We start from the raw sequence: 26,892 nt of genomic DNA, 5'->3' as shown, positions 1-26,892 counted from the left end.
CCATATAAATAGTTCCTGAACTTTTGTAGTGCCCAAATTATGGCTAATAACTCTTTTTCGTTTGTGCTATATTTTTGTTCCGTCTCGCTGAGTGTTCTGGATATAAAACAAATGGGATTTCTACCTTGGGATAACACAGCTCCTATGGCAAAATTACTTGCGTCCGTGGTTAAATCAAAGGGTTTATTGAAATCGGGTTGAAAGAGTTCGACTTGTGCTTGTAATTCCTTTTTTAATATATTCATCGCTTTTATGGATTCTTCATCTAATTTATTTGCATTTTTTCACTTTGATTTTTCTTTAAGAGACCGTTTTTTCCTCGTAAAAACAATGTTAGGGGTTTGGTAATCTTGGCGTAGCCTTTGATGAACTTTCTATAATATCCTGCTAGTCCTAAAAATGATCTTAATTCTTTCAGATTCATAGGCACAGGGTAATTTTTTATGGTCTCAATTTTTTGTGGGTCTACGGTTATTCTGTTATGTTTAATAATATGTCCTAAATATTCAGTGCTGTTTTTGAAAAAATGAGATTTTTCATATGAAATCTTCATATTTGCTTGGCGCAGTGCATTTATAACAATTCTTATGTGCTCCATACGTTCATCGTGTGAGGATGAATATATTAACACATCGTCTATATATACATGCACGAATTTTCCTATGTAATTCCTTAATATGTCATCTACGCATCTTTGAAATATTGAAGGTGCGTTCTTTAGTCCAAACGGCAGCCTTAAGAATTCATATTTTGCTCCGTTTATGCTAAAGGCTGTCTTTTCGGTGTCTGACTCCTTGATTTTTATCTGATGGAAACCTGCTTCCAAATCTAGGGTTGTAAAAACAGTTGCTTTACCCAAATTCTGTATTGTCATGTTGACATCAGGTATGGGATATCTATCGGTAATGGTTTCGCTATTCAATTTCTGGAAGTCTATGACCATTCTTCTCTTAGGGTTGCCTAACTCGTCAGTTCCTTTCTTTGGTACTGTCGATACGGGTGAGTTATAGGGACTTTTATTGGGTTTAATTATATTATTCTCTAGCATTTTGTTTATTTCTTTATTTATAAAATTATTGTCTGAAAAGGGGTAAGGGTACTGTTTCGTCCATATTGGCTCTTCAGTTTTAGTGCGTGTTTGTTCCAAGAAGCCTTTTTCTTGGATGACGAGAAAACCGAGAAAATTGGGGGTGTATATCTTGCGCAGTAAAAAACAAAACGAGTAACGAAATCCAAAATGTATGTGTCTATGCAAAACTTGCGAAATCACTGGCGAACTAAAAGGACAGTAGTGAACTGCTTGATGTGAGCGATAAGTCAAGAAAAGATTTATTGAAATTCATGCTAATTATTTACAAGCGAAAGATTCATCAGACTAAAAGAGCATTAGAGAGCAATAATAAGTAATATTGACTGTGTGTGTGTGTGTGTGTGTACGTATGCAAATTTACAATGAGTGGATGTTTATTTGTACATATTTAGTGTTAAGTTATTTAAGCATAAAGGGTGATCCAACATCCCGGCCCCGTTGAAAGGATGCACTTTCAAGACACTGGCAGGATGGCAAGTTTGTGAACAGGCCGGCAACAGCTCCCATTAGTAGTGCGGAGGCGCACAACTCGAACATGACCATCTCGTCCACGTACGGTCGACTCAACGCGACCAAGCTTCCAGCGTTGTGGTGGGAGGTTATCGTCGTGGATGATCACTAGCGTACCTTCTGCAAGATTGGGTGTAGGTGTCGTCCACTTGACTCGTGAGCGTAGTTCATTGACATAGTCTGAAGACCAGCGGCGCCAAAAGCGCTGCTTGATGGCCGTAATCATATCGTATCGATCCAAATTCGAGATATTTCTCTCTTCGAGTGAGCTTTCGGGTAGGGCACGTAGCGATGACCCGACCAAAAAATGTCCAGCAGTGAGTGCTTCAAAGTCATTGGGATCTGATGATAGCGGTGAGAGCGGACGCGAGTTTAGTATGGCCTCTATTTCCACAGCTACAGTGCTCAGTTCTTCATATGTTAATCTTGTATTAGCCAATGTGCGATAGAGCAGTCCCTTTGCGCTTTTAACTGCTGCTTCCCAGAGGCCGCCAAAATGGGGTGCCCTAGGTGGGATAAAATGGAAATTAATAAAATCGGAAGAGCAATATTTGTTAATTTCGTTCTGGGTTTCGTGCTTGAACAAAAATTGTTTGACCTCTTGCAAATGGTTGGATGCTCCTACAAAATTCGTGGCGTTGTCGCAGAAAATGTGGCACGGCATCTTTCGCCGACCACCCATACGTTTTAGAGCGTTCAGGAATGCTTTTGTAGACAAGTCCGAGACCACCTCAATATGAACCGCCTTAGTGACAAGACAAACAAATATCGCCAAGTATGATTTGGTAGGTGTCTTTCCTCGGACTCGCAGGTAAGTGCTTATTGGTCCGCAAAAGTCGATTCCGCAGCGTTCAAATGGACGTGTTGGTTGGACACGCTCTCTTGGTAGGGGTCCCATTACTTGCTGCAGCAAGGTGGGCTTGTATCGAACGCAATGCACACACGAACGAACGACGCGACGGGCCAAATCTCTGGCGTTCACAATCCAATATTCAAGGCGGATCAAGGCGACTAAGGCTTTTGGGCCTGCATGGTAATTGCGAAGATGTAAATGGCGTACATACGTCAAAATAAATTGTGAATTACTGGGCAACAGCAATGGGTGTTTTTGGCTGTCTGGTAATTCGGTGTAGTCCAGACGGCCACCAACCTTGATAAGCTCGTATCCAGTCGAAGTGTCTATAAATGGAGTCAAAAATTTTAAATTACTTTTTAATGATCGATTTTTCTTTAGTAACTGAAAGTCGACAGAGAAGTGATGCTGTTGAACGTTCCATATTAAGCAATGTGAAGCGCGTCGCAATTCGTCAGGCGATGGTGAAGCGGTAGTGAACCTTGATTTCTTTCTGGACGAATCAAAAAACCGGAATAACCAGGCGACTAGACGTAAGCAATGGGGGTACGAGCTAATGCCATTGATGATGTTGAGAATGTAGTTTGTCTCCATCATTGTGGTAAGTGTCGTTTTGCGTTTTTCCGAATTGATGACGTCTCCGTCGAGGTCAACTGGTGGTTTTTGATTTGGCCATTTAGTCTGATCTTGAAACAAAAAAGCTGGACCGGAAAACCAAGTCGATTGTTTAAGTTCTGCAGTAGGGCAGCCTCGAGATACAAGATCCGCAGGATTCTCGCGCGTTGGTACGTATCTCCAGTGTCCACCTACAGTCAACTCTTGTATATCCGATACTCTGTTCCCTACAAAAGTTGAAAGCGTTATTGAATGCTGTTGAAGCCAATGCAGTACTAGTTGTGAATCGGTCCAAAAGTAACTGCTTAGAGGTTGATCAGTAAAAACATCTTTTATTTTTGCGTAGAGAAATGCAAGAAGGTGCGCACTACAAAGTTCAAGTTTGGGAAGCGACTGCCTTTTGACTGGAGCGACTCTTGACCTTGATGTAAATAACTGAACTTCAACATGTCCATCCAGGTCTTCCGTACGTATGTATACAGAGCAACCGTATGCTCGAATTGATGCGTCGCAAAACCCGTGTATTTGTATGTTCCGTATGGTTGGTTGCAAGCAATGACGAGGCACGATGAGTGACGAAATCGAGTTTAATGATGCTAAGCAGTTTGTCCAAGCTTGTTGTAGGTGCTGAGGTACAGACTCGTCCCAATCGAGCTTCAATAACCATAGCTCTTGGAGGATAATCTTGGCAGTGATTATCAATGGTGACAACAAGCCAAGTGGATCAAACAGCGATGAGGCAATAGACAATATTGTCCGCTTTGTAACCGAATTGTATTGCTGTTTCGGGTTAAAGCCGAACGAAAATACGTCGCTTCGTTGATGCCATGTTACTCCTAATGCACTGGTCACAAAATCGTCGTTGATATGAAGCTCCTTTGTTGCTTGACCTTCCTTGAAGTCTGGGTGATTTGAGTGCCATTTCGATATTGGAAACTGTCCACGACGGAGTACTTCAACAACTTCATGCCTGAGTGTGTGTAACGTGGTTATATCGTCGGCACCACATAACATGTCGTCGACATAAAAGGATGATTTTATTGCTGAAGCGCCGATCGGAAACTCTGCCATATGTTGGTCTGCCAGGTAGTGTAGGCTGCGTACCGCAAGGTATGGGGCCGAAGCTGTTCCGTATGTTACAGTGTTGAGCTGGTACGTGCGGAGATCTGAGTCTGGGGAAGCTCGCCAAAGTATGTTTTGAAATTGTCGACAATTATTTTCTACGAGTACTTGCCTGTACATTTTAGTGATATCTGCGGTGATGGCGAAACGATACAGACGAAAACGTAATAGAAGCATGTATAAATCTTGTTGAATTGTGGGCTCCACTAACAAATGATCGTTCAATGATGTTTGTGTTGAGGTGCGGCACGAGGCATCAAACACTACTCGCAATTTGGTTGACGTGCTGCTAGGTTTAATCACGCAGTGATGTGGCATATAGTAGTGTGGCTCTTTCAAGTTGGGGTGTGCTACTACTGACATGTGGCCAAGACTTTCGTACTCTTCCATGAAGGCAATGTACTGCGGACGGATTTCGGACGAACGTAGAAGACGTCTCTCAAGCGCAAGGAATCGCCGACGAGCGATATCGAAGGAATCTCCGAGACAAATTGGGTTGTCTTTAAATGGCAGATTTACAGTAATTCGACCAGTGTGGTCTTGATGAGTTGTTTTTGTGAAATGCTCTTCACAAATTCGATGGTCTGGCTGAGTTGGTTTTGGTGACGTGTCGATGGCTTCCAGTTGCCATAGGCGTTGCAAGTTCTCGTCGATTGAGGTTTCATTTGACAGCAGACAAGATGATGACGTCACGTTATAGTCACCTCGAAACCTACCAGAGACGACCCAACCAAACAACGTCTTCTGAAGCGTCGGTAAATTTGGACCCAGTCGAATTTGGCCAACAGCAAGAGCATCAAAGAAGGCCTCTGTTCCTAACAACAGGTCTATGCGCCGGGGCTTAAAAAACATCTCGTCTGCTAATTTGGTATTGGCTGGCAAGCTCCAACCGGACGTGTCGATCTCGGCATCTGGCTGGTATGCTTTGTGCGAGGTGATTCCGAATTGAAGTGACAGTTGAAAGGCTGAAGTGCGCGATTTGATGGTCGTGGTCGTACGCGCCTTAAGGCTGGTTAGCGAGTCTCCAATGCTTCGAACGCCCACATTATGTTTCTCACGTCGAAGGCGTAGTTTTTGCGCGAAATCCTCAGTGATGAAATTGAGTTGAGAGCATGAATCTAGGAGGGCTCTGCCCAACTTATACGTACCCGTAACGTCCTTGACCAGGATCATAGCCGTTGCAAGAATCACCTGTCCACCTTCCGATGCACCCATGTGCGAGTGGGTTGCTGTCGATTCTTGAGATGAAGTTTGCCATGTAGGTCGAGTAGACCCCGAAGGCTGGAACGCGGGACCTGCCACTGGAGTTGTTTGAGTGGGTTGAGATGCATTCTCATGATGCAACAACGTGTGGTGTGCTCGATTGCAAGAGCGGCAGCGATTCTTGGATGGACATTGGATCATTCTATGACCATTGCCTAAGCAGTTGATGCATAGATCATGCTTCTTGATGAGATCAAAGCGTTGATTTGTGTTCATCTCCTTAAACCTCAAACAACTGACGAGTTTATGGTTGGAACTGGAACAAAGAACACAATTAGAGTTAGTGATAGCAAATGACGAATTTTGCATGCGATTGCTTGCGCGATTTTGCTTGCCAGACTCGGGTTTTCGTTGTGACGATGCCTCGCATGAGTGCAAGAACTGACAATGTCGTTCCACGACTTGAGTGCACTGTGACCAAGTTGGAAGCGACTTGTAGTCCAGAGACTCGTTCCATTTGCTCCTGGTTTGCTGATCACACTTGCCCATCACAATGTTAATTAGCAATGCATGTGCGATGTTTGCAAACGTTCCTACTGACTCCAAGGAGCTAAAAATTGCCGATGCCTTGTCTATTAAACTGCGCAGCTGTTGAGCGTTCGACCTTTCCAGTGCCGGTAATGCGAACAGTGAGGCAATACCTTCCAAAAAAATTAACGTTGGGTTGTCGAACCGTTGCTTGAGCCTATCCAAAGCCTTCGGATAGTTTTCGCTAGTGACTTGGAATGCATGAACCGTTTCTAGCGCGGGACCCTTTAAACAAGTCAACAGGTAGTTAAATTTTTCTATGTTCGACAGCCTTGGTTCGCGAGCAATGATCTGGGTAAATGACATAATAAAATTGTTGTAGTCTGCGTAATCGCCACTAAATGTTGGCAATGTTAGTCTTGGCAGATGCGACGAGGGCTTAACAACTGCTGGTGTTGACGTTTCGGGAAAGTGCACTGTACCGTTAGCATCTTCTCCCAGTTGCGCTTGAATATTCAGCTTAACTGCTACGTAGCTATCTTCCAGATCTGCGCGGCCGTTGTCAAGTGGATCTAAATCCTCAATGTCAGCTTGGACGGATAAGGCCTGCTTGAAGTAAGATTCCAGTATTCCTAGTCGACATTGAAGCTCAGCATTGGTAAGTTTATCATCTGACTCCCTTGCCGCTTCGACGATCGATTTAATACGCGAAATGTTGCGCTTTATGTTGGAGCGCTTACGCTTGCCTTCTTCAAGAGACATGGTTGCTAAACACGATGTGATGTTGCGAAAATATTCCTGCTGGGTAACTGACTGCAGTGCTGGCGGTCAAATGTTGGAGCAAGCGACAGCAAAACAAAATACGGAAAAATGCACAAACAACGCAGCTTCAATGTGCGAGAGCAGCGAAAGTAGTGATGGCAGAGCGACGCGATGTTAACGGCTTGTTTAGCAGCGCAGCGGTATACGTCTCCAACGAACGGTGAATTCGACCCTTTGGAGTGACGAAATGTATTGTGTGCTTGCCAAAAATATGCACAACAGAAAAAATCCACGATAGGAATTAACTGCTAGCAAGAGGTTACAATGCAGCAACAACGCGAATTAGTTGATTTTTTCCTGCTGGGTAACTGACTGCTGTGCTGGCGGTCAAATGTTGGAGCAAGCGACAGCAAAACAAAATACGAAGAAATGCACAAACAACGCAGCTTCAATGTGCGAGAGCAGCGAAAGTAGTGATGGCAGAGCGACGCGATGTTAACGGCTTGTTTAGCAGCGCAGCGGTATACGTCTCCAACGAACGGTGAATTCGACCTTTTGGAGTGACGAAATGTATTGTGTACTTACCAAAAATATGCACAACAGAAAAAATCCACGATAGGAATTAACTGCTAGCAAGAGGTTACAATGCAGCAACAACGCGAATTGGTTGATTGATTCCTGCTGGGTAGCTGACTGCTGTGCTGGTCAAATGTTGGAGCAAGCGACAGCAAACCAAAATACGAAGAAATGCACAAACAACGCAGCTTCAATGTGCGAGAGCAGCGAAAGTGGTGATGGCAGAGCGACGCGATGTTAACGGCTTGCTTAGCAGCGCAGCGGTATACGTCTCCAACGAACGGTGAATTCGACCTTTTGGAGTGACGAAATGTATTGTGTGCTTGCCAAAAATATGCACAACAGAAAAAATCCACGATACGAATTGACTGCTAGCAAGAGGTTACAATGCAGCAACAACGCGAATTAGTTGAACGTTGTTGTTGCTCTAGCGGATTGGTTGATTGCTGTTATTGCTCCAGCCGTTAGATGATGAAGAATCAGGCGATTCACTTTATGCAGGATATACACGTGCCCCACGTTGGGCGCCAAAATGTTTGTTCCAAGAAGCCTTTTTCTTGGATGACGAGAAAACCGAGAAAATTGGGGGTGTATATCTTGCGCAGTAAAAAACAAAACGAGTAACGAAATCCAAAATGTATGTGTCTATGCAAAACTTGCGAAATCACTGGCGAACTAAAAGGACAGTAGTGAACTGCTTGATGTGAGCGATAAGTCAAGAAAAGATTTATTGAAATTCATGCTAATTATTTACAAGCGAAAGATTCATCAGACTAAAAGAGCATTAGAGAGCAATAATAAGTAATATTGACTGTGTGTGTGTGTGTGTGTACGTATGCAAATTTACAATGAGTGGATGTTTATTTGTACATATTTAGTGTTAAGTTATTTAAGCATAAAGGGTGATCCAACAGTGCGGATCGTCGCTTCAATTGTTGTTGTAAATGGTAAAATAGGATTTGTTTCCTCATTAATTCTCATAATTTCTTCAACCTCTTTTTTATATTTGCTCTCACCTATTGTGAAATTTACTTGACTGACATCCATTTCTTTTTTCTTCTGTTCTGTTCTCCTGGCATACATCATTTTATATTTGAACAAATCTATCTTAGCTTTCATTTCTCTCAAGGATTGTTCTCCTAATATCATATCGAATTCTTTTAATTCTTCGATTTCAAAAAATACTAATTCTTGTCCTAGCATTCTTATCTTCTTGGCTGAGTTTATTGTGTTTGAACCATTCAGAGTTCTACTAACAAATTGTTTAACTGGGAAGGTCTTTCCATTTGGAATATTTTTCCTAATATAATTTAATGTCGAACCTGTGCCTATTAAAACCAATAGTTTTTTATTATCATGTTAAATAATCTGAAGACACGGCAGATTATTTACTCGTCTAAAAAAGTAGCTCTATTTTCAAATTCACTTTCATCTATATTTACCTTTAATGACTGATCACTATTATTATCCGTTATTTGGTTGATCCTTTGTAGTTTCTGCGGTGCTATATTATATCTGGATGACGTTGGTTGGTGGTTTCGTTTAAATGGTTCTCCTCTATTGGGATTGAAAGGTGCGTATCCTGCTCTTTCTCGTTCATAGTTGTTTCTGAAGGGATTCTGTTGATACGATTGCTGTTGTTGTTGCTGATGATTCGTGGGTTGCCGGAATCTTCCTATTGATGTATCCACGTCCATTGGTGTCGGGTTTGGTCTTTGCATATGGGGAATAGGTTGAACTCCTGGTTGATACCTCCTTTCGTTTTGTGGGTGTTTGGGGTAGTTATATGCTTCTCGTCGTATCGGATTGTTCTGCCTTTTATAAAGAATCTCCGTGACAATTGCGTATGCACTTTCTAAATCTCTTGGTTTTGCTGCATATAATGTGTGTTGAGTAAATTCATCATTTATGCCATTGCGGAAGCAATCTATAGCCATTTCTTTTGTGACTTGCTGTAGAGAGTGAGTATTCCCTGGGTAATCAATTTCGCATTTAGTCATTGCTAAATTAAAGATTTGACAGATCTTGCTATGGAATTCGGATAGCGTCTGTCTTCCTTGTATTTGTCTTTTCATTTCCTCTATGAGGGCGTTATAGCTTCTAGTATCGGCGTAGCTGTAATCTAGGCGATTGAGTATTGCTTGTAAGTGAAATACTGTGCCATGATTCTGTAGAAGAGTTGCTGGTTCTCCTTCGATCTTCGTGTGACGTATTATAAATAATGCATCGTAATATGGTTTGGTATCACGAAAGGCTTCTATGGGACTCATTGCTGATATAATGGTTGCCCTCCATGTCCTGTATTTGGATGTGTCTCCGTTGAACACTGGTAGCCGTTCGAATAGTCTCAAATTTATTTCATTTGCATTGTTTATCCTGGGAATTATCGGTTGGAATTCTTCGATATTAGGTAGGGGAGGGGGCCCAGTTGTGACGCGGGTTTTGAAAAAAATTAAAATTTTTTCCTCAGTTCCGCAAATTGAAAAATGAAGAAGTTTAACATTTAACTATTAACCAAACGCAACTTTTCTCCAAAGAAAGTATGTTTATTTGAGTTACTCAAAAAATTTTGGAACAAATTTTTTCAGGATAACTTTTTTTAGGACAAAAAAAAAAATGGCCCAGTTGTGACGCACCTCAAGAAATTTACTGGAAATGAGAAAATATGAAAGGAATGTCACAACAATTGTTGTGATTTAATGATTTATTTATTTTGAAGGCTTTCAATGGCAAAAATAATGAAAAATACAAAAGAAAATGTCCTTCAATGGCCATAAATGACAACGATTTTTATTCATCATCGTCATCTAAATATTCCTAGTCGTCGTCCACGTCACTTTCGCAGTGTTTGCAAGTGAAATAACTTGCCTGCATGTTGGCGCACTTCAAATGAACTGGACGCTTGCATACCTTGCAATTGATCGAGTTGGCAGTTGGTTTTTTTTAAACAACAACAAAAATGTAGGAATTCGGTAGTTCTATATGATCGTAGTGCAAAAAAAAGGTGCGTCATAACTGGGCCACCCGCTGAGTCACAACCGGGTCACGATGCTATTTTGTGTATGACAAGCAAGTTTTTTATAGACACCACATAATCACATAAATCCATATAGAATCACAAAATATACTGCAAATACAATATTTTGATGCATTACACTCGCCTTTTCACTGTTAATTTCACAAAATTTTGGTACTTTGAAAAAAATCAAAATAACTTTTTCGCACGATTTTCAACACGATGTTTGGTGCGTGTATACACAATGCGACTACTAACGTTGGTGTCTGCACAAAAACTGCTGAACGTCAAACGAACATGATTGGCAGGGCTCAAACTGTCATTTTCATACCGCACGTCAAAAATATTTAGCTGCGTCACAACTGGGCCTGCGTCACAACTGGGCCCCTGGGCTGGGCTAATTGTGCTTCTACAGTGGCATAACCTTGTTCCAAGGTTACTAACCTTGCTTCCATAATGATTCCTCTGCTTTGGTCAAACACTTGTAATCGCTTTTTGCGGAAGAGGTCCAGTTTTATATTTGGTTCTCCTTGTCCTCTTTTTCAGGACGTGTGGAATTTGATTTTTTAGGAGTTCCTTTTATTCACTTATTCATCCCGGTTGAGCCCCCAGTTAAATAAGTACTTTTGATGTTTAAATAAAAAGATATATTTTATTTGTATCAATATGTACTTATGTCAATTATAAACTGAAGTTCACATGCTTCAGTATATTATAAGACTGACTTATTTCTATGCTTAATCGTCTATTTATAGGCTCTGGTTTCTTTTGTTTATTGTTTGCTGATAATAGAAATATACTTTTTGTTGATAATGTTTATTTTGTTTACTATTTGCTGATAATGTTAAAATACTATTTGCCGATAATGTTTATTTTGTTTACTATTTGCTGAATAGGAATATTTTTATGTAAACTACTGAATAGGAATATTTTTATGTAAACTACTGATTCTGTATCATACATTGGATGATGTCATCGGTACAGTAGTGTGTTTTCTGTTACACTAACTCGCGCATTGCGCCCATTTTTCGGTAGACGTGGTGGCCCTTCCAATTTCTTATGGCTCATATTGAACCATACGGACCTAGACGACATGTGGTTCCAGCAGGACGGCGCTACGTACCACACAGCAAACGCCATTTTATTTCATTTCAACATCTATCCGGCCTTATTGAAAAACCCTTTATAATGTTAGTATTATACGCGATATTTATGTCCGGATTCGCAAGAACTTCTTTAGTTTCTTCTTTAATTTCGTAAAATCTTTCCTTGTTCAAAGTATATTCTTCAAATTTAATTTTATTTAATTTATTTCATTATACTGCAGAGTATATAATTTTGTATGTTGACAAAGTATATTCTGCAGCGGCACGTCCGTTCACGAAAAAGTCAAAGCAAAAAGAGAGCGAAAAAGCGGGTGCGCAAAATATGGGAAGAAGCAAATGTCAAAAGTAATGGGGTTGCCATATTAGCATTTTATTGACCAGCTTTGCATTCAGTCGTAACATTCCGCCCACCTCGTCCAGGTCCTGCGACGAAATAAGGGACCAGCCGCCCACCGTAAAGACATCAGGTGTCCTCCATAGGCAGCAGTACTAACTTTGATATGGCTCGCTTGATAATGGAAGTTGGCGTACGAATGGTTGCCACTCTGACAACGTCGTCAGTTCCTGGATGCACGTCTATTATACGACCCAACGTCCACTGAGTGTCAGGAGCGCGCTCGTCGCGTATTAAGACCAAGTCTCCGGGTGATAGATTGGTGCTAGTTTGATGCCATTTGCGTCTTACTTGTAGTTCTCGCAAGTACTCACAACTCCATCGGGCCCAGAAGTGTTGTTGCATTTGTTGAAGCTGTTTCCACCTTTTGAGTCGATTTGGATTAACATCAAGTAAACTTGGTTCGGGAGTAGCGACTAACGGACCGCCCACCAAAAAATGGCCAGGGGTCAACGCAGCTAAGTCCGTTGCGTCTTCTGTTAGTGCCGAGATCGGCCTCGAGTTAAGCACTGCTTCCACTTGCTTTAAAAGAGTATAAAATTCTTCAAATGTTAGCTTCGCGCTGCCAATTATGCGCTTTAAATGATGTTTCATGCTTTTTATACCCGCCTCCCAGATGCCTCCGAAATTTGGAGATCCAGGTGGTATGAAATGCCATGTTACTCCCCAAGTTGGCACGTACCGTGCTGCCGCCTCAAGCTGTTGTCGAAAGCTGGCCAGATCTGCTTTTAGTTCCGCATCGGCTCCTACGAACGTTGTAGCACAGTCGCTGTATATGTCCGAACTGTATCCACGGTGTGCAAAGAATCTTCGAAGGGCTGCAAGAAACGCTGCAGTGCTCAAGTCGCTAACCAGCTCCAGATGAATTGCTCGGGTGCTGAAGCATACGAATAGGGCAACATAGCCCTTGTAGCTGTGATAGCCTCTGCCTTTCGCGCTGCGAATTTGGTACGGTCCACCGTAATCGAGACCACAATGACTAAAATGTTTTGCTGCGTTGCAGCGATGCGTGGGAAGACTTCCCATGATTTGGGTCGAGCGAACACCTCGGTGACGAAAACATTTTATACAACGATGAATGAATCGTCTGATTGACGAACGAGCGTCAATAATCCAGTATCTTCTTCTTGTAAAGTTGAGAGTCGATTGAACGCCGCCATGCAACGTATAGTCATGCGCTTGACTGATCAGTAACGTGCACAGAGGATCCTGTTTCGGTAACAAGCATGGAAACTGTTCATAGAAAGGCATGTTTGCGTTCTTCAACCGCCCGTTTAAACGCAAAATACCATCGTCATCCAAAACTGGGTTCAATTTGAGGAGCTTGCTCTTCTGGCAAATCGGTTTGCCAGAACGAAGACAGGAGATCTCATTAGCGAAATGAATCTGCTGAACGTACCTTATCCAGAATTGCAAGGCCGCGGTTCTTTCGGTCACAGTGCACCATAGAGTTGTTTCATGGGGTCGCTTCATCAGTGCGGCATGGAAACGCTGACACCAAGATGTGACTGCCAATAGCTTGTTGAGATTCGAGTATTTTTGAAGCAATGTCGTGAGCATGGTTGGTTTGGACTCTTCCGGAATCGTCACTAGGGAGAGAACTAATTCTTCGTCTGGATCTGTCGAACCGTTGTGTTGTTCAGGCCAGGTGCTTGAGTGACGATTTAGCCACGGAGGTCCCCGCCACCATAGCGACAACCCTGCGAGCTGAGACGGGAAAATACCCCGGGATGCAATGTTGGCTGGGTTCGTTGTAGTAGGTACATACTTCCAAGCGTTGATTGGTGTTAACTCTTGGATTTGAGTTACACGATTGCTGATGTATTGCTTGTGTTTACCAGGATTTGATCGAATCCAGCTGAGCGTGGTTTTGGAATCCGACCAACAGTAAAGTCGAATCGCTGGTAGTTGCAGTGTTGACAGCACTTTAGCGGCTACTTTCGCTGCGAGTAGAGCAGCATTTAGCTCCAAACACGGGATGGTTATCTTCTTCAGTGGTGCCACCTTAGTCTTAGCGGTTAGAATTGATATTTTTACATCATTACCTGAAGTTTCCACACGAAGGTACGCGACAGCAGCATATGCCACAGTAGAGGCATCAGAAAATACATGCAGTTGGTAACTGGATACACTGGGCTCAGCTCCAACCCACCTGGGCACTTTGAGTTCTCTGATTTGAGGCATTTCGTCTCTAAAGCGTCGCCATTCTTGTTGAAGTGGATCAGGAATGGGATCGTCCCAATCGACACCCGATAACCACAGCTGCTGACAAATAGCTTTACCTTTAACTACGACAGGTGCTAGTAGACCCGGCGGGTCATAGATTTTGGCCACATCGGACAATTGCTGCCTCTTTGTGATGTCTCCAATGATAGGTGTTACGTTTGTCTTGTAACCGATGCTGTCAGTGTCGCACAGCCAATAAATTCATAGAGCGTTTGTTTCGCTATCAAGATTTAAGTTGCGTGACAGCCCAAGGTTTTCGTCTTCAGTGTACAGATGGCGCATAAATTCAGTAGAGTTGGACATCCACTTCCGAAGGTTGAATCCGCCGCGCTGCAAAAGCTGTTGTAGCTGGCGTTGAATATTCAGAGCGTCTTCCACGGTTGCGGCACCATGCAGGCAATCATCCATGTAAAACGACTCCGTTAATATTTTTGATGCTGCAGGAAAATCGTGTTCTTCATCCGTAGCAAGCGTGTGCAGAACCTTAATGGTGAGATAGGGCGAGCAATTTAAGCCGTAAGTTACAGTGAGCAACCGGTAAATGGCTGGCTTGCCCTGCTCGTCACACCAGACAATCCGCTGCATATCAGCATCAGGTCTGCTGACTAAAATCTGGCGATAACATTTTTCAATGTCCGCTATGAACGCAACTCGATGCATTCGCCATTTTAAAATGATGGAGCTTAAGTCGCTCTGCAGCTTGGGTCCAACATGAAGACAGTCGTTTAGAGAAACGCCACCTTTGTATTTCCTTGAAGCATTAAATACAGTGCGAAGCTTCGTCGTAGTGCTACCTTTTTTGTACACACCATGATGAGGAATGTAACATACTGGATGCGCAAAATCGTCAGATGGGACTGGCTCCATATGACCAAGATTTCAGTACTCAGCCATAAACGCTGTATACATTTCATTCCGTGTGGCATTGTTTTGAAGGCGCGCTTGTTGGTATGCGAATAGTCGAAGGGCATCTGATTTAGAATCGCATAGAGCGGCAAGGTCACAGGACTCCTTAAAGGGATATTGAACGTGATAGCGCCCGGAAAGATCGCGACACACTGTACGCTCAAATAGCTTCTCGCAGTAAATTTCGTCTTGCGTCATTGAGGATGAGCCTTCCACGTCCTCACATTCATTGAACTTCCACAGTTGCTGAACCAAATTGTTGAGCTCAGTAGTGGCTGTAGCGCAAAACGTGGTGGCCCGGAGTAGTGTAGATGTGTGGGGCAGACGCCCGTAGATTACCCATCCTAAGTGAGTATTCTGTGCGGTAACTTTGTTGATGGCAGAGCGTTTGATGTCGTTGCGCAAAAGGAGACCGTAGAGGTCTGCGCCGATGATGACATCAATAGACCCTGGTTCGAAGAAGTTTGGATCGGCTAATGGCAGATCGAGAAATTCCGAATATGGTTTTGGATCGACACGTTTTAACGGCATGAGATGTCCCAAGCGGGGCAGGACCAGAGCCGAACAATCGACGTTGAACTCGGGTTCTGTAAGTGAATGTAATGAGAAATGAACTACGCCATTAGACTCACCTACACGGCAGCCGCCTATACCGGTGATGGGTACTTGAAGACGGGCTCTGCGAAGGTGTAGTTGTTGAACTGCAAACTCGCTGATGAAAGATGCCTGTGATCCATTGTCCAGAAGCGCCCGCAGTTGGAGTTCATGCCCTGTGGGAGAGCGTATTCCAATAACCGCAGTTGCAAGCAGAACAGATGTGAGATCATTTGTGTTTGGTGTCTGTATTAAATAATCGGAACGCGTATGATGAGTAGCAACCTTGTTGGGTTGCGTAGAAAGACTGTCATGCAACAGTGTATGATGTTTTTGCATGCACCTTTGGCATGTATAAGTAGATGAGCACTCGTCAAGAGTGTGGCCTAGTTTTAGACAATTTTTGCAAAGTTTTGCCTTATGAACCAGATCTAATTTTGCTGAAGATGTTTTCTTGCGGAAATCCGGGCAGTACATGAGCGTATGCTTACCCGAACAGCATGAGCCAAAGCTCGTTTGATGACTTCGCACAGCTTGATTGTGTGGTGATTTTTGTGAAAAATCTTTCGATTTATTCTTGGCAGCTGCCCCCACTGCTTCCAATCCAAGAATGCGTTTTTCTAGAAACGAGACTAAATCGCTGTAAGCAGGCAGTTCACTTGGACTACCAAGACTCATCTCCTATTCCTTAACTGTGGCACAATCGAGCTTTTCGGTGATTAGAAAAATTAGCCAATCATCCCACTGAGCTGTTGGACGGCCAAGCTGTTGTAACGCACGCATTGACTCAGTCACGGTGTCCAACAGTTTTCGCAGACTCGTTTCGGATTCTGTGGGCATTGCCGCCAACTTGACAATGTTTCGCAAGTATGACTTCACCAGTCGTCATGTGTTGTCATACCTTTGTTGGAGTAGGTCCCACGCGATTATAAAGTTAGCGTCTATAACCGAACAACTCCGGAGCATAACCTCCGGCTCGCCCTGTACGCTGCTTTTGAGATAGTGCATTCGTTGCACGTTGGAGAGTGTCGTATCTTTGATCACGCACGTGGTGAACATGTCCTTAAAGCTTAGCCACCTTTCAAAAGACCCATCGAACTTCGGCAACTCGATTTTTGGAAGAATTGTGAGTGGTGCACTTGCTGTAACTGAGCGAAACGTGGCAGATTGATTAAAACTGTCATTGCCGATATCTGAAAGCTCGTCGATACCATCGTTGAGTTCACCCATTGCTTCGCAATATGCTCCTTCAATAGCTGCAAAGTGCTCATCGGACAGCGCGTCACGCACCGCTGCTGCATTAGCATCAGTGACCGCCAGCGCACCAAGATCGTCGCGAATAGCGTGGTAGCGCGACCAATACTCCGACAGCAGACTGCGCCTGGCTCCGAGATAGCCCTTTGTTTTTTTTGGACTTTGCCATTTTACGCGTGTTTGCACCAAAGTTTAAGATGAGCTTGGACAAAGACTCTTCCTTTCCAAGCACCATGTCTGATTGTGCGACGAACACGCGGGTCTTCCGTATTTGAGGTTAAGTTCCTTCGAAGCGTAGAACGTTGCTGGACTGCTGCTGCCTTACTCACGTCACGTCCGTTCACGAAAAAGTCAAAGCAAAAAGAGAGCGAAAAAGCGGGTGCGCAAAATATGGGAAGAAGCAAATGTCAAAAGTAATGGGGTTGCCATATTAGCATTTTATTGACCAGCTTTGCATTCAGTCGTAACGTTCCTTTTCATATGAAAGTAGAGAATGAGCTAATTGTAATTAATTATCAATTGACCACAGCTCTAAATTTAAGTGGTTCTATGCCACTGATAAACTTAAACACTTCCTTTTTGTATCTATTATCCCATCGATTTATTTGTTTTATAAACTCATAGCCTATAATGCCTTCAAACGATTCTTTTTCGGGCGATATGTTAAATTATGTGTATTTTAAACATTAAACACATTCATAAGGCATCTTTGATCTACGGAGAGTCTTTAATATGAATAGTTGTTCAAGTTTCTTAATCCCTTTAATTTTTTTTTTGTTTTTTATGTAATTTTTCGTACTGCCTGTATCTAAGAGAAATCTAAGCGGAGTTCCATTCACGTATTTCTCTATGTATGGCAGTTGTGACCTTATCCTAAAAAATTGCATTCTTCTGTTTCACCATAGTTTACTCCCTGTTGTCTAAACGTTACTTGTTGTGATTTTTGCGTCGGAGTCCGCGCCACATTGTTGAAAATATTTGACCTGTGCTTTACTTGCGTCGGGGTATTCTCTATTTTATCAAACCGTTACTTCCATTGGATTTGGATCTTGGACCGTGAATTATTAAATGTATTTTGTTAAAACGTCGGCTGTTTATTTTTAATATTTTGCGTTACGCCTGCGAAAATCCACAATTTTAGAAAAAATAGTTTACAATTCATTTACATTTACAATTCATACAGATATATGAATATATATATAAAGCGTTTTTCAGTAAGAGCGCTAATTTTTTTTTTATTATCGAGCTTGAACATATACATTTAAGTATGAAATTCGATTTCTTTTGCATGACCACCGCGTTCCCGTTTTACGAAGTCCAATCGTTGAACCCAATTTTCGACCACTCTTTTGCATAAATCGGCCGAAATTCCAGCAATTTCGCGTTCAATATTGGCTCTGAGCTCACAAATCGTCGCCGGCTTGTTACTGTAGACCAATGATTTCACATAATTTCAAAGAAAATAGTCTAGAGGCGTCAAATCACACGAGCGCGGCGGCCATTCGACCGGTCCATTTCTGGAAATAATGCGCTCATCGAACTTACTCTTCAACAAATCAATTGTAGCGTGTGCTGTGTGGCTTGTGGCCCCGTCCTGTTGAAACCACATGTCGTCTAAGTCCATACCATTCAGTTGCGGCCAAAAATAATCGTTTATCATGTCGCGGTATCGATTTCCATTTACAGTAACGTGGCGATCGTTCTCGTCAACGAAAAAATATGGGCCAATTACTCCGCCGGCATGTAAACCGCACCAAACAGTGATTTTTTCGGGATGCAATGGGGCCTCATGAATCACGTGTGGATTGCTTTCTGCCCAGTAACGCATATTTTGCTTGTTGACAAAGCCATTGAGCCAAAAGTGAGCTTCATCACTGAAGATGATTTTTTGGAAAATCATGCTCTTAAAGTTGCAACAACAGAACGATTATTTTCATAAAAAATTTGCACGATTTGCAATCGTTGCTCAAATGTGTAGCGTTCCATGATGAAATGTATACTAATGAAGTTTACAAGAGGCAAGCGAAAAATAAAAAATATTCCGTCGTTCGCCCTCCCTATCGGAAAAAAGTTGAAGCGCACCTATTGAAAAACGCTTTATATACTTACATTTGTGCTTCAGCGCACTCGTCGCATACGGCGATGGCTCCAAAGTAAAAGAACGAGCTTTCTTCGTTCGCTTTACTTTGAACCAAACTCGAGAAGTGCAGGGCAAGTATGCATTTTTTAGCACCAAAAAAAGTAGCTTCTGATTACAACGCAATTACACTGCGTTGTAACATTCCCCCCATTGTAAACTTGATGCCTGGCGTCAAAGTTTACCCAGATAAGTCCAATTTAGCTAATTTAACAACAGGTCGGGTTATCAATCCATGTATGGTTTTCACGATAGCGCTCCGGGCTTGGCCATCCTTTGCTCGGAAAACATCAACTACAATTCCTTTGATCCAGGTGTTGCGTTTACTTGTTTCATCGACGATCCGACGTCACCGTTGTCGACAGGTTCTGGAGGAGGCTGATACCATTTTGCGCGACGAGTGAGGTTGGGCAGATATTCCCCCACCTACCGTCTCCAAAACTGGTCAGCCAGCTGTGACGCGACCCTAAATTTTTTTCGGAGTGTGGCACTGCTGCTGTCTTCAATGCTTCGTTCTCGTAGTCCACTTGACCCACCAAGCAAAAAATGATTCGGAGTGAGTGCCTCGTGATTTGCTGTATCCAGAGGAATGTATGTCAGTGGTCTGGAATTCAAGACGTTTTCGACATCTGCTAGTGCAGCTGGAAGTATGTGCTCGTGTATAATGGTCGCGCAAAGTATGTCCGATAAAATAGGTAAATACCCGTAAATAGATAAATAAAACTTGACACTTCCTTCCGACGCTACCTACCAACGCTCTTAATCCACTCACCCAGTATTTTTCACGGATTTCGTTGACTACGACTTCGTTGTGATGATGGTGATATTTACGATGGAAAAAATGGATTATTAGAAGTGTCACTGGATGGCGTGAGGGCAGAATTATGGGCCTTTTCACGCTAACAGGGACTCCCTCTATCGAATCGATTCGACCTTTGATTCTGAGCAATCCAAACTCATCTATGACAGCCGAGCATTTGAAAATTGAACTTTTTCGACTTACCAGTTGGCCTTGATGTAGGCATTTACTTTCATCTCCGAAGGTCTCACTCTGGCACATAAGAACAATTAAAACTTCGGCGCTGTTTACTGTGGTGTCCTGCAACATCACCTGAACGAACTCTGATTTAGCTGGTCTCCTGCTTATTAACCGAAGGAACCGCAAAGCGTATCTTGTTGCACCACGCAGCTTCTCCCACTTACTGAACCTCGACACATGAGGTACATCTTCCCTAAAGGATGTGAAGCTAAGTGTTGTATTAAGCTCGATGTGATGAGCTAACTCATGTTCTGCAGAGTTCACTAAAATCGTCCTAAAATCGAATTGAGGACCTTGGAACCAACGCGATTCTCCATCCAACTTCGACCACTACTTCAACTTTGCGGCGTCGTCGGCAACGTTGTCGGCTGAAGGCACTCACCTCCAGTTATTGATGCTAGATGACTCTAAAATTTCTCCGATTCTTACGCCAACAAATTGATCGAACTTTCGAGTGTCTGATCGGATCCAGTGAAGAACGTTCTTTGAATCGGTCCAGTACACCTCCTCGCTGATAGGTGAGGTTAATTCAGTTCTAATAAATTTTCCGAGCCGCAAGCCCAAAATGGCACCCATCAGTTCTAACCGCGGTATAGAAACTGGTTTCAGTGGCGCCACTCGCGACTTCGAGGCCACTAAACAACATTTCACCTTACCACTGACGGTGGCTCTTAGATAAGCAGCTGCCGCGTACGCTACACTGCTCGCGTCGCAGAATATATGGAGCTGAACGTCGTGGTAACAACCGAACCCATGACTGCCATGCTTCGTGCTCGTCTTTTTGCACAGGTGCATCCCAGGTGACGCCAGATCGCCAAATATTTTGCGTTTTGATTTTTGCTTGAATCATAAAAAACCCAATTAAGCCAAGGAGATCATAAACAGACATAATTTCCCAAAGAACGCTCCTTTTTGTGACAGATGAGTTGTTACCGAAAACGGATGTATCAAATTTTGCGAAGAAAGTTAGCTCGTGCGACCAAGGCAGCCACCATATGCCCAGAACCTTTTCGTATGTCATAAAAGGATCTTGGAGGAGCTTACCCGATTACTTTGCCGTCCTGAAAATTGCATGCAACGCATTGACAGCCAGTTGCGCATCTCGAAGCCACCTTCACCGTGTATATGCTTGACTTGCAACGCCAAATCTATCAATTCGATTCCGTATCTACGCTCTGCAGCCAATCGTCCACGTACATGTTCCAATGAATTGCCCCAACCGCACTAGGGTTTTCGTTGACGAAATGCGAAGCATTTTTGATTTTGATGAAATTTGGCATCACCGTCATTACGTAAGTATCAGGATTTCTAGAGCTATTCCCATGTCGCCACAAAAACTGCTGTGCGGTTTGGACTTTGCTGCGCACTCGAATTTGATGGAACATCTCGCGAATGTCTCCTGGTATGGCAAAAGCTCGCTCACGAAATCGTATAAGTATTCCAACCAGAGACGCCAGAAGGCCGGGCCCTTTCATTATACAGGTGTTGAGAGCGACACCGTCGACGGTGGCAGCGGCATCCCAAAGGAGCCTTGTCTTGTTTTTATTTTTATTCGTTACGGTAAAAATTGGAATGAACCATGACCTTTGAGTTGAACCATGAGTTATCTCATCTTTTGTCAATTTCCGAATATATCCTTTATCTTCATACTCACGAATTTGTTTGTTGAGAAAATTCCGTAAGAGTGGGTCCCGTGTCATGCGTTTTTCCAAACAACTGAGGCGTTGCAACCCCACGGAATACGAATTTGGTAAATCGATTTTATCGAATTTCCACAATAAACCCGTTTCCCAACGCTTTTCATTTTCCATGTACTTTGTAGTCGATTGCATAATGGCGAGAGCCCGTTCATCTGCTTTTGATTTCAGTGGTTCATCTTTCATGCTAATACCAACCGCTTCTAACGCGTAATTAGCATTTAACATTTCTTCCATGCGTTCAGTTCACATACAGGAGCAGATGGGCATCACCCTATTCGAAAGGGCATTATCTTCCTCTCCGCGGCCATATACTGACCAACCAAGTCGACATTTAGTTGCGATAAGCTGATCTCCTTCTACTTCCTTCACTTTGAGGGGAACACCGAGCTTTGCATTGTCGACGCCAAGAAGCAGTGTAGCGCGCACCCCAGCATATGGTTCGATAGGCAAATTGTGCAAATGACTGTACGACGAGAGTACCATCCAAACCAAGCTCTTCAGCAATGTGTTTCTCCAAGAGTGTATATGTGGATCCCTCGTCTATTAACGCATATGTCTTTATACACCTGGATTTTCCATAGAGTATTACTGGAACGTAACGCAACAATGTCTTTGTCGCGTGCTCTTCCTTATGTAACATCACAGCTGCTTTATAGCTTGGATTGACCGAATAATTTGAATGGAGCAGAACATGGTGTGTTCTCGTTCTCTACGTACCGCCGCCGAAGAAGAAATCGGATTCCGGCGAGCCCGAAAAAACAATTGGTACGACGAGGAATGTCATGCTGCCGCAGAAAGAAAGGATGCCGCCTATAGAGCCACGCTGCGATCGGGCGCAACGCGAGCCATGTGGGATCGCTACAGAGAGCTGAAAAAGGAAGAGAGACGTATTATCCGAAAGAAGAAACGAGAGGCCGAAATACGTGAGTGCGAAGAGCTTGAGATGCTGGCCAACAGGAACAACGCCCGAAAATTCTACCAGAAAGTTCGGCGGCTTACAGAAGGTTTTAAGACCGGGGCGTTTTCCTGTAAGAACAAAGACGGCGAACTGGTGACTGACGTACAGAGCAATCTTAAATTATGGAGGGAACACTTCTCGAACTTATTAAACAGTGACAGCTGCGCATGTCACCGAGAAAGTGAAGATCCCGATACCCCACGACGGAATTGTCGTTCCGCTACCCGATCATGATGAGGTGAGAATAGCGATAACGCGGCTAAAGAACAACAAAGCCGCGGGCGCCGACGGACTGCCGGCTGAGCTATTCAAACATGGCGGCGAGGAGCTGGTAAGGTGCATGCATCAGCTCCTATGCAAAATATGGTCGGATGAAAGCATGCCTGCCGATTGGAATTTAAGTGTGCTCTGCCCAATCCATAAGAAGGGCGATCCTGCAATTTGTGCCAATTACCGCGGGATTAGTTTTCTAAATATCGCCTCTAAGGTTCTAGCGAGCGTATTGTGTGAAAGGCTGAAGCCCACCGTCAACCAACTGATTGGACCTTATCAGTGTGGCTTCAGACCTGGAAAGTCTACCATCGACCAAATATTCTCAATACGCCAAATCTTGGAAAAGACCCATGAAAGGAGAATCGACACACACCATCTTTTCATCGACTTCAAAGCTGCATTCGACAGTACGGAAAGGAGTTACCTGTATGCCGCGATGTCTGAATTTGGTATCCCCGCAAAACTAATACGGCTATGTAAGATGACGTTGCTCAACACCAACAGCGCCGTCAGAATTGGAAAGGACCTCTCCGAGCCGTTTGATACCAAACGAGGTTTCAGACAGGGTGACTCCCTGTCGTGTGACTTCTTTAACCTGATGTTGGAGAGCATCGTGCGAGCCGCAGAACTTAATCGCTCAGGCACAATTTTTTATAAGAGCGTACAATTGTTGGCGTATGCCGATGATATTGACATCATCGGCCTTAACAACCGCGCTGTTAGTTCTGCCTTCTCCAAACTGGATAAAGAGGCAAAGCGAATGGGTCTGGTGGTGAACGAGGACAAAACGAAGTACCTCCTGTCTTCAAACAAACAGTCGGCGCACTCGCGTATCGGCACCCACGTCACTGTTGACAGTTATAATTTTGAGGTTGTAAAAGACTTCGTCTATTTAGGAACCAGCATTAACACCGATAACAATGTCAGCCTTGAAATCCAACGTAGAATCTCTCTTGCCAACAAGTGCTACTTTGGACTAAGTAGGCAATTGAGTAGTAAAGTCCTCTCTCGACGAACAAAACTAACACTCTACAAGACTCTCATCATGCCCGTCCTAACGTATGGCGCAGAAGCTTGGACGATGACAACATCCGATGAAGCGACGCTTGGAGTGTTCGAGAGAAAGATTCTGCGTAAGATTTTTGGACCTTTGCACGTTGACAACAGCGAATATCGCAGACGATGGAACGATGAGCTGTATGAGCTTTACGACGACATAGACATAGCGCAGCGAATAAAGATCCAGCGGCTACGTTGGCTGGGTCATGTCGTCCGAATGGATACAAACGCTCCGGCTTTGAAAATATTCGATGCGGTACCAGCTGGTGGTAGCAGAGGAAGAGCGCGGCCTCCTCTGCGTTGGAAAGATCAGGTGGAGAAGGACTTGGCTTCACTTGGTGTGTCCAACTGGCGCCGGTTAGCACGAGAAAGAATCGACTGGCGCGCTTTGTTAAACTCGGCCAAAATCGCGTAAGCGGTTATCGCGCCAATTAAGAAGAAGAAGAACATGGTGTGGCTTTGTACAACCATCAATACCACAACGGCTATGCAATGGGCAGCTCTTCAGGAAATGTTTTCGGAAGCATCTGATGCATAGCTTATTGTCGCGAACAAAGCACCACCTATCGTTGGTAGACAAATCGCAAAACTGTTTGCATTTCTCGAGTCGATGATCACCACTGCACTGAAGACAAGAAGGTTGTTAAAGTTTCAATGGCCTGTCATACGGTTGCAGGCGCCATTAATTTACCCCTCACTGCCTCTAGTGCCACCCCCTTCAGGCATCGCTGTAGCCGAATAAGATTCTCGGAATCTGTGAAATCGCACTGCTCAGTTGATTGTTCGAAGCTAGTGATAAAAAGTGGCCACTCTTCTGGCTTGCCGGAGAGCGTCCGAAGATCTTTATTTATGACTTGTCTTAATGCTATTTGCGTAGAGGATAACCTCATTTCAGATATCGCAGCTGGCGCGGTAGGAGTATGACCGATAGATATCTGTGGCCACTGTCGGTAAGCGTCGTAGCTATTAGGCACACTGGCTGGTACTACTTGGGCACTAGTCAAAACCGAATTGACTGGACGAGTTCCACCCACACCCGGTGACTTTATGTATATTCCTATAAGAGGACACCATAACAAACTTTATGTATATTCCTATAAGAGGACAAAGCATGCTGCCAAGAGGTTGAATGCAGCGGTGCCTGTGGGGATTGTTCTGTTTCTAACCGACCAAGTACTGTAGATGGAAGATTGTTAAGCCCTGGTGTAAAATGTGTGTTGCAACTAAATGGTGCTGGAGGGTAAAAAGGTACAGCTGTTTTTGGAGCAGTGCAGTACTTGTTGATTGGTCCATGGTTTCCGCTAGCACGAGGAAAACCGCCAACCCAAGTTGAGGTTATGCTGCCCGAATTCATGCATGCCCCTAGTTGTGCGTACCCATCAGCAGACGTAATATGTTCAAAAGCTTGTACCCGATGCACCGTTGGATTGGTTGATTGAAGAACCGGCGATATCGTCTCTAACCTCGAATTAGTCGTTTCGGAAATAACCACAAAATATTTTCGTTCCTGTTGAAACGTCGGCTGCTTTTTTTTTAAGATTTTGCGCTACACCTGCGAAAATCTGAAATTTTATTTAGAAAAAATAGTTTACAATTAATTTACATTTACAATTCATACAGATATATGAATATATATATGTGGGACGATCCACGTCAACCGGTACACTAGCCGGTCCAAAATTCTATGCTACCGATTTGGAAGTCCAAGGTCTCAAAATGATCGCCTGAATGTCCACTATTGAAAGCCGTCTGGCCCATTGAGAAATTCAATATGGCGTCCAAATTATAGCGTCTAAGCTGACTAAAAATTAGAGTTTATTTAAAATCTTGTGTGCTCCTAAGAAAACCAGGAGCAATGAAAAAAAGTAATACTGATTCTTTATGTTCTTAGGGTCGCAGATTACGATTTCGGAAGCAGATTTCCAAAATTCAAAATGGCGGATCCAATATGGCGGCCGAAAATATTAATTTATTTCGATTTGTTTAAAATGTATTTCTAAGGGGTTTTTGGGGTCGCTGATTACGAATCTGAAGTCAGATTTTTTAAATTCAAAATGGCGGATCCAATATGGCGGTCAGAAATAAAAAAATTATTTCGATTTTTTTGAAACCTGTTTTAAAAGGGTTTTTGGGGGAATTCAAAATAGCGGATCCAATACGGCGGCCAAAAATAAATAAATTGATGAAATTTTTTTCGGTGTCGTTCATTACGAATCTGGAGTTAAAATTTAAAAATTTCATGTAATAGATTAAACATGTAGATAAGCTCTCTGCGTTTTCAGGGTTGAGACTGTCTTCAGTGTGACCAGTGAAGCCCGCATTACTTTTTTTTTTTAGTTATTTTAATTTTAATTTTTTTTTGTTTCTGAAATTTTTTTAATTTTTAAATATGTTGTAAATTTTCACAACCTTAAAACCTTTTCTGAGCTATCTTTTTTGTCAAAAAATAAAGTAAAGGTAAAATTTACTTAAATTCAATAATCAATGACAGCAAGGTTGTCCACTGCACCGTTTTACTAGCAACTGATGATTGCTTATAGGAATGAATGCATGTCCACTTTGTATTTTCGTGACGCTTGGTGCCTTTGAAAATCTTTTTGCAAGTTTCTTTTGCATTTTAGAATGCATTGCTTTGTCGTAATGAAAGAATTTAATGTTTGGGAATTTAGTCTCCGCATATTTATATAAACTTTGCGATGTTAAAATTGCTTCTGATGGTTGAGCTTGCAGGCTAGCCCGTGTGGCTTCTCTTTTCACGATAGCGCCAACACCATCACAAGCACCTTTGCCATGGGCAGTTGCGTGACAAAACCACTCAGCTTCAATACCAAAATCTTCTGCATGATGCATCAAATTCATCATTTGAAATTTATTTTTGTAGTGTTGTTTAGCACCATCAGTAGCATAAATAATTCTTTTGACTTTTGGACAGAATTTCTTAATTTCTGGCACAACCATTTCTTGCATAATG

At 43.0% G+C, this 26,892-nt stretch overlaps 3 protein-coding genes across 3 annotated transcripts; all 3 read right to left on the bottom strand.

Annotated features, from left to right (window-relative positions):
• Positions 1 to 1,323: 1,323 nt before the first annotated feature.
• On the bottom strand, positions 1,324 to 6,754 carry LOC128869332 (uncharacterized). Its single transcript, XM_054111864.1, has one exon. The coding sequence runs from the start codon at positions 6,681 to 6,683 to the stop codon at positions 1,545 to 1,547; it is 5,139 nt and encodes a 1,712-aa protein (XP_053967839.1). The 5' UTR covers positions 6,684 to 6,754; the 3' UTR covers positions 1,324 to 1,544.
• Positions 6,755 to 11,844: 5,090 nt separating this feature from the next.
• On the bottom strand, positions 11,845 to 14,868 carry LOC128870234 (uncharacterized). Its single transcript, XM_054112835.1, has 2 exons — positions 14,273 to 14,868; positions 11,845 to 14,176 (listed from the first exon to the last, which is right to left on the bottom strand). The coding sequence occupies exons 1-2, from the start codon at positions 14,866 to 14,868 to the stop codon at positions 11,845 to 11,847; spliced, it is 2,928 nt and encodes a 975-aa protein (XP_053968810.1).
• A 12-nt stretch (positions 14,869 to 14,880) lies between these two features.
• LOC128870233 (uncharacterized) lies at positions 14,881 to 16,179 on the bottom strand. The gene has a single exon (XM_054112834.1). The coding sequence runs from the start codon at positions 16,177 to 16,179 to the stop codon at positions 14,881 to 14,883; it is 1,299 nt and encodes a 432-aa protein (XP_053968809.1).
• Positions 16,180 to 26,892: the final 10,713 nt, after the last annotated feature.

The sequence above is a fragment of the Anastrepha ludens genome, chromosome X (assembly GCF_028408465.1).
Source record: "Anastrepha ludens isolate Willacy chromosome X, idAnaLude1.1, whole genome shotgun sequence".
NCBI lineage: Eukaryota > Metazoa > Arthropoda > Insecta > Diptera > Tephritidae > Anastrepha > Anastrepha ludens.
This window is presented reverse-complemented; position numbering and strand designations above follow the sequence as displayed.